The following is an 8206-nucleotide window of genomic DNA, read 5'->3' on the forward strand; positions in this document are numbered from 1 at the left end:
ACCTTAATGAGAAGCTTTTATAACCACACAAATATTCTGGGCCCTTTTTTGACTTGTTTAGGACCATAAATTCCAAAAATCGTCATTTTTTCTTAAACTCCGTGCTCAGTCAAACAGGTTCACATCAATTGGAACCAATTGGAACGGAGGGAGTAGTAGTAGTAGTAGAAAGGAAGCTATTTTAATGGATAAGGAAAGAAAGATATGGAAAACTCAACTTTATACTGTAGTTCCAATGGGCTGTCCCTTTGTCAAAAAAGAATATACTACTTGCTTTCAGTCACAAACACTCTTGCTCTTTTACATTTCTTAATTTGCTTTAACATGAGCTTAGATTTTATCCATTGGCGATTTGGAAAATATTTAGGACTTCCAATGTTATTTAATGTCGCACATGAACCATATATTTCCAACCAGGTGTTGATCATGTTGGGCTAAAACGACGTAAAAATACTCTTAACATGGTGTAGGATGATTTAGAAATTAAATGTGTGCCACCCAAATGATCCGAGGAATTACAGTCACCAAAGGCCAAAGATTATGTATGTGTCTTCAAAGCTATAGGTAAAGGTCGTAAACCAGCCCATAGACGGGCAAAGGCACCAAGCCAGGCCCCACGTCACACTCCGCCATCTCCATACTTGTCCCTTCTAAATCATTGGTTTTGTTATCTGTTGTTGGGCTAAAACGACACAAAAATACTCTTTACATGATGTGATATTAATCGCTTCGGGTCAAACTCACACAGTTTTCCACAAAAGATCTAACACCGTTAAGAGTATTCAACTCCTTATAAGTAGCTTTTTTTTCTTTTATACTTTCCAACAACTCCTTATAAGTATCTTTGTCTATTTCTGCTTTCCATGTGGAACTTTGTTCACACACACCCAACAGATCCCAATGATTTGTTACATTCAATCTAACATGCCAAAGTTAGTCATCTTCCTATGTATATGATATGAGTATCTTAATTTAGATATAAGTCATAAATATTAATTTTCTTATTTATGAATGATTACATCTAAATTATTGACTTGTGCATCTTTTTCCAGGTGTTTTCCTTGGTTTGTCATCTTATGTTGATATAGTTCCTTGAGAAGCTATTAATGGAATCATCTCCAGATCCAACCATGGAGACGACGAACAGCAAGCCCCCAGGAATTCGACTGATAGAGAGCATGAAGAAGTCAAGCCTGTCTTTCAAGTCATATCAAGTCATTGTCCTAATTCTGACATTTTTTGCATATACAAGTTACCATGCTAATAGAAAAACTACCAGTATCGTGAAACAGGCACTTGGTCCCCAATCCCCTGGTGTTCTTCCGAGTTTACAGTGGCAAAGAAATATTACTCCGAAACCATTTAGAGATGGTTGGTTGCCATTTGATGGCCCCAATGGAACAGCAATGCTCGGTGACCTTGATGTGGCTTTCCTATTTGTGTATGCCATTGGAATGTATTTCTCAGGACATGTGGGCGATAGGATGGATCTGAGAATATTTTTGACAGCAGGAATGTTGGGAACTGGTTTATTCACAGCTCTTTTTGGAGTTGGATATTGGGCAAACATCCATAATTTCTATTACTATATGCTCATTCAGATGGTTGCTGGATTGTTCCAATCCACTGGATGGCCTTCAGTAGTTGCAGTAGTCGGGAATTGGTTTGGAAAGAAGAAGAGAGGACTTATAATGGGCATTTGGAATGCTCATACTTCAGTCGGTAACATTACAGGATCATTGGTCGCCTCAGCCTTATTGAAATATGGATGGGGTTGGTCGATGGTTGTTCCTGGTATCATTATTGCTTTTAGTGGTATGGTAGTATTCCTTCTTTTGCCAGTTCATCCCGAGTATGTTGGAGTTAACAAGGATGAAGATGAAGTCTTATCTATTCGAAAAGAAGACGAGGAAGTGAATGAACCTCTCTTGAGAGAGGAGGAATCAGCCGTGGGTTTTATACAAGCATGGAGGATCCCAGGGGTTGCACCATTTGCTCTTTGCCTTTTCTTTGCCAAGTTGGTGGCTTACACATTTCTTTATTGGCTCCCCTTCTACATTAGCCACACAGGTTTGTCTAACTGCTCTATCTATATTTGTCATGGTAGATTTCTTGTCTTTTTTCTCGCTCTATAATGCAAAAAGTATGTATCGCATCTTATTGTATGTTTAGTGGTGCTGCAGCTATAGACGGAAGATACTTGTCCAACGAGGATTCTGGAAACTTGTCAACACTGTTTGATGTTGGAGGGGTAGTAGGTGGAATCCTAGCAGGTTATATCTCTGATCAGTTGGATGCTAGAGCTATAACAGCTGCTAGCTTCATGTACTGTGCTATCCCAGCCCTATATCTATATCAAAGCTACGGACACATCTCCATGACTATAAACGTCATCCTCATGTTGATTAATGGAGTGTTTGTGAATGGCCCTTATGCGTTAATAACAACTGCCGTTTCAGCTGACCTAGGAACACATAGATCTTTGAAGGGCAATTCACGAGCACTTGCAACTGTGACTGCTATTATTGATGGAACTGGCTCAATTGGTGCTGCTATTGGACCATTTCTAACGGGTTACATTTCAACTAAGAGCTGGAATGCAGTTTTCGTGATGCTTATGGGAGCAGTTTTCATTGCTGGTTTGCTTTTGACCAGGCTAGTTGTAGCCGAGGTGAGTGGAAAAATTCAAGAATTGAGGTCCCAAAGATCATCCTGACCAATGTCTGCTGACCTTGAAGTTTGCCATAAAATTGTGATATTAGTTGCATTCTTTTATTGCTTTGTGTGTGATAATCCAATGCATTTTTGCACCCTTTTTGGATATTAGCGTTTGCTCACGGAGATGAAGAGGTAGAAATGCTCAAATCAAATATCGAGTAGTCAGATGGTCTTGTATTACAATCTACAAGTTAAGACGAGGGTATGAATGTTTCTCCATTTTGTGGGACAGAGTCTGAAGGGGAAAAAACTGCAGATGACTCCTTAGGTCGTCATATATACATATTCACATGTACATTTTTATGTGCCATAAAAGGATCAAATATCTGAATGTAGAGTAGTATCAGTGTAGGTTGATGAGAGTTTGTACACATTTTGTTTCTTTTTCATTTGATTCTTGCAATACATCCTCCTAAGTCCTAAATAAAGGTTTCTTTTTGCCATACCACTGAAAGTTGTAATACGGTCGTCATCTATCAATGACCTGGCAAAAAGTATTCTTGCTCGACTTAGTTGGATGGGACTACTACTAATTGAATTCTTTGATAATTTCTGTATTTCCAACATCCAATTCTTTGATGGAAACATCACTCAAGTAGCTTTCTAATGCCGGAGAGGATTAAACTTTTTCTTTGTTTGCCAATACATTTTCAGAAAAGGGATCAACTAGATATGAAAATTAAACAATGCTATACTGCCATTTAAACCAGACATCAGTTCCTAAATATTTACTCCAACAGTATCAATTACCTTAAAGAAATCACCGATTAAATCTAACAGCATACAGTCTGCGATTGGTTTTCCCTACCCAGAAATTAAGAGTCCCTTGTTAATGAAATATCTGGGTGCGAGCTACTAAGCTTCAAGTATGCCTATCAATGATATCATTAGATCAAGCTAGCACCAGAGGACCAGAAAAATATCTTTCTTTTTTACAGACCAAGACCAAGGGACAGAGTTATACATAGTGATGCTATTCAGGAAAAAAAAACGATGGGACACGTGTCATGAGGTCGGTAATAAATTGTGCTTAAAGGATGAATAAGGGGTTGGTAAGTAAATTCTTCAAAAATGTTGAGAATGTATTTCAAGCAAAAACAGTTGCGCACATTATGGAGGCTATGCAGACAATATGCTGCTAAAAATAAAGAGAGATCAAGAGCAACTGTTTTGGGGCTATAAAATAATGAGGGAGCACAACCGGACGTTGAATCCAAGTGTAGGTTCTGGGTGGCAATAGTAAGGTTTTGGAAAATTTGATCTCTGAACAAAGAATCGAGGCCAACCTTCATAAAATTAGTTAGTTCCATCTTGGAAATGGAACTGCCCTGCACCACCAACGAAGTTCAACATTAACGATAGGAAAAGAACTCAATTCCAGTATATTAAAAGGTCAGGTATTACCAATCGATAAAGGAGTGTCCCACATGCGTTTAAGAGTCTAACAGAATACTTGCATCACTGCTACTTCTCACTAAACTCTCCTACTTATGGTGCTAGCCCTTGACAAATTTAACTTCATAATCCTAGTGAGGCAAAACTTTTGATAGGTTGCGGGAGAAGATCCGTCTTAAATTAGCCAAATATGTCACAATCTGATAACTCAGGGCAAAATGTATGAGCAAGCAATGTGTAATACCTCCCAGGTCTTAGAATTGAAACGCCATGAAGACATACTAGCCTCTCTTAGGAGAACCTGAGCATTAACTGAACATGCTAAAACCCATTTGACCTCGAAAGATACTATAACATTGTGCAATTTTAAGATAAGCTAGATTATCTCCTTTCTACAATTAACTGTTGTGGAGATTTACGCCATGGTATTCATACACCTATATCTGGCAATTCAAATGAACGAGTGACATACGCATCTGATCATTTTGACAAACATACGACTTCAAATGCATTTTATTTGCAACCTTTGACCCAGTAATCTCCTAAAATGAAACAAACTACAAGTGCTGTGAAGTACCAAGAGAAAAAGAAGCAGCTGAGCTCAGCAGGAAGTACGCAATGCACCAGATATACCCACAATTCCATACGCTAGAGAGAAGCCTTTAAGAAAGCAGAAGCGCACTTTTATCATCGATTGTCCCCAATTTCTAATGGAGTTGGAATGAGTGACATGGGTCTAAGTGATACTTTAGCTAGTTTCTATTTTCTGAAAACGTCTTTCCACACAACTGTTTCACAAGATATATTTTTTTCCAGACACTATAATCCGACAAAAATTAAAACTTCTCCAGAGAATCATTCAAAGGTACATTACACTTAGACTGTTCTTACCTCCCAGAAAATGCAATCTCTTCAGAACACTGAGGAACATTGCCAAATAGGTAATAGCTGCCGGACCAGTGTCAGACATCACAGGAAAGAACTTCCAAATGTGTTCTGCTTAGTATTTTCAAAAGATCAACCAGAAAGCTAGATGGCTAAGTCCCAATTAGAAAATGTCCTAGAATCCGCAACCAAACAAACATCCCACAGTTCCTTGGTATGGTACAAATTTTAATGTGAAAAGGTCTAAAGGTAGATAAATCTTTACGACTAAAAGATTACAATATGCAAGCAGCCAATTGTACGTACCGGACAAATTATGCAACTATCCACCATTACAAACAAAACTTCTAGCTGTTAAACCATAAACCAGAATGGATGCATAGCAACACAAATTCCTCAAGGAATATATTTAACACGAAAGTTTTGTTATAAAATTGTATTATTGTTGCTCTCAGTCTCTATCTCAAAGGAATTTTAGGGAACATTGGTCTAGCATTCAGACCTCTGCCTATAAAAGGAAAGGGCAATCAGTCTAAAATCCTGATAAAGCTTGAGATTTAATTGGAACATCGACCGCCACATAAACATAATTACACAAATTAAAGTGATACTAGTTAAACACTGAGTAAGCATTCAACTGGTCCATCGGACCAAAGGGCGAAATTATTCCTCTGGCACACAGTTTGAAATAGAGAAAATCAAAGAAAAAAGGCGAGCAAAAAAATATCATTAACAGGTCAAATTTACTCGAAGATTTCAATCTAGCATGCTATAAAGGTCACATAATTCATGATTGTCTCGGTTGAACTGTTATGGACATAAGCAATAATTATTCGAATTTACATTCGCAGCGAAGGAAACCCAAAAAAAAAAAGGAATTGGGGATTTGGGAATGGTTAACCTGAAATAAGGAGAGTGAAATCTAAAGGCGATCGCCAGGCTTAGGGGGCTTGCGATATTTCTCTTCGACATCTTTGGCCTTGAATAAAGCGTTCTGAATAAGCTTTCGAATGTTGGGGACGTTGTAGTTCTGAGCTATGTATATTCCGCAAACAGTTCCTGATATGAATGAGAAACTGCTCCTTATAATCCCCATCACACTTTTTCTGTTCCCTTTTTCCGGCGAGTGCTGAGATGTGGAGCGATTTGCAAGACAACTGGACTGAGGGAGTTTAATTAGTTGCCGTTGGACTTCTTTTTTTCTTCTTCGGAGAGGCCATTGGACTTTTTACTTTTAAAATAAAATAAAAAGTGAGATGTAAAGGTTTCAAATTGAGCACCATTTAGACAATAGTTAGAGCGTAAGGAGGGGTGGCAAGACTCAAGGAGGGGTGGCAAGACTAATAGCCTGTTTGGCCAAGTTCTTTTTGGTCAAAAGTGCTTTTTTTTTTCAAAAGCATTTTTGGCCAAAAGTTGAGGTGTTTGGCCAAGCTTTTGGAAAGAAAAAAAGTGCTTTTGAGGAGAAGCAGAAGCAGTTTTGGAGAAGCAGAAAAAAGTAGCTTCTCTCCAAAAGCACTTTTGAGAAAAATACACTTAGAAGTAGTTTTTTAAAGCTTGGCCAAACACTAATTGCTGTTCAGAAGTGCTTTTCAAACTAATTAGCCAAACACAAACTGCTTCTCACTAAAAGTACTTTTGAGAAAAACACTTTTGAAAAAAAGCACTTTTCAAAATAAGCTGATTTTTGCAGCTTGGCCAAACGGGCTATAAGGAGGGTAAGGGGAGTTGAGGCTGGACTCGCAGGTCATCCGTACGAGAGGGAGTTTTAAGTATCTTGGTCTATTCAGGGGATGGGGAGATTGATGAAGATGTCGCACATCGTATTGGGGCGGGATGGATGAAATGGAGACTCGCTTCTGGTATTTTATGTGACAAGAAGGTGCCACAGAAACTTAAGGGTAAGTTCTAAGAGCGGTGGTCCGATCAATGATGTTGTATGGGGTTGAGTGTTGGCCAGTCAAGATCGCTCATGTCCAGAAGATGAAGGTAGCAGAGAAGAGGATGTTGAGATGGATGTGCGGGCACACCAGGTTAGATAGGATCAGAAATGAGGTTATTCGCGACAGGTGGGTGTGGCCCCTATTGAGGACAAGATGCGGGAAGCGCGGCTTAGCTGGCTAGGTCATGTGAAGAGGAGGAGCACAAACGCCCCGGTGAGGAGGTGTGAGAGGTTGACATTGGAGTGTCTACAGAGAGGTAGAGGTAGGCCAAAGAAAGGTGGCGAGAGGTGATTAGGCAAGACATGGCGCAGCTTCAGCTGACCGAGGATATGACCATTGATAGGAAGGTATGGAGGTCGAGGATTAGGGTAGTAGAGTAGGTAGTCTAGAGTGTTCATAACAGTAGTATTGGCACGCAGCCTTGCTTTCTGTTGGTAGTAGGGTTTTTATGACTAGGCGTTGTATCCTTTCATTGTTGATCACCTTACTGTCTTGTTGTTTCTATTCTGCTTTTATATGGCTTTTTGGTATTGTTCCTTCTTGTCTATATTTTCATTACTATGGTGCTTATACTTTCCTGAGCCAAGGGTCTATTGGAAATAACCTCTCTATCCTCTCAAGGTAGGGGTAAGGTCTGTGTACACACTATCCTCCCTAGACCCCACGGTATGGGATAATACTGGGTATGTTGTTGTTGTTGTTGTTGTTGTTGAGGTGTATAGGACCGTTCGAAAATTTGGAAAACTCTAAAAAGTTATTTTTTTTTTAAATTTTCACTTAGATCATTCACAAAACTTCAAAAACAATCCAAAATTATATTCATGTCCAAACACAACTCTAATTTTCAAATACCATTTTTAGTTGAAAAAATTTTCGCCTTTTTTTTGTTGGAATTTTAGAATTCTTATGTCCAAACGCCCGCTAAGCCTTTGGAAGAATATTCTACATATGGCTAGGAGTACCATTCAAGGATCACTATATTCTATTCTTTGTATCTATTCCATTCTATTAAAGTCCTAATCCCATTGTATTTAGACAATTTTTATTATTAGCGACCAACTTAATCAATCACCTCTTTATCCAAATTTGAACAGTTCTTCAATAAGTTTTTCATAAAATTTACTGCTATTCAATAATAATTAGTAAAAATATATAAGTTATCCCCACACTTATCCGAAAATATTATTTATAAACTCTAATTTTATGGTTCTTGTTCAAAGTACGGCTAATACCCTATAAACCCAATTTCTTGTAAAATGGTGTTATAA

General features: G+C 38.4%; 2 protein-coding genes across 2 annotated transcripts; one reads left to right on the forward strand and one right to left on the reverse strand.

Moving 5' to 3' along the window:
- The first annotated feature begins 1106 nt into the window (after window positions 1–1106).
- On the forward strand, window positions 1107–3118 carry LOC109215110 (putative glycerol-3-phosphate transporter 1). Its single transcript, XM_019379129.1, has 2 exons — window positions 1107–2070; window positions 2184–3118. The coding sequence occupies exons 1-2, from the start codon at window positions 1107–1109 to the stop codon at window positions 2714–2716; spliced, it is 1497 nt and encodes a 498-aa protein (XP_019234674.1). The 3' UTR covers window positions 2717–3118.
- A 509-nt stretch (window positions 3119–3627) lies between these two features.
- On the reverse strand, window positions 3628–6238 carry LOC109215115. The gene is made up of 2 exons (XM_019379135.1): window positions 5900–6238; window positions 3628–4046 (listed from the first exon to the last, which is right to left on the reverse strand). The coding sequence occupies exon 1, from the start codon at window positions 6092–6094 to the stop codon at window positions 5921–5923; it is 174 nt and encodes a 57-aa protein (XP_019234680.1). The 5' UTR covers window positions 6095–6238; the 3' UTR covers window positions 3628–4046; window positions 5900–5920.
- Window positions 6239–8206: the final 1968 nt, after the last annotated feature.

Source organism: Nicotiana attenuata, unplaced genomic scaffold, assembly GCF_001879085.1.
Source record: "Nicotiana attenuata strain UT unplaced genomic scaffold, NIATTr2, whole genome shotgun sequence".
Classification (NCBI taxonomy): domain Eukaryota; kingdom Viridiplantae; phylum Streptophyta; class Magnoliopsida; order Solanales; family Solanaceae; genus Nicotiana; species Nicotiana attenuata.

What these genes read in the sequence shown, in the direction of transcription:
- LOC109215115 (XM_019379135.1), bottom strand. Translation starts at nt 6,094, where the DNA reads ATGGGGATTATAAGGAGCAGTTTCTCATTCATATCAGGAACTGTTTGC.
- LOC109215110 (XM_019379129.1), top strand. Translation starts at nt 1,107, where the DNA reads ATGGAATCATCTCCAGATCCAACCATGGAGACGACGAACAGCAAGCCC. An exon ending in CTTCTACATTAGCCACACAG is followed by an intron (nt 2,071 to 2,183) that starts GTTTGTCTAACT and finishes GTGGTGCTGCAG; the next exon opens with CTATAGACGGAAGATACTTG.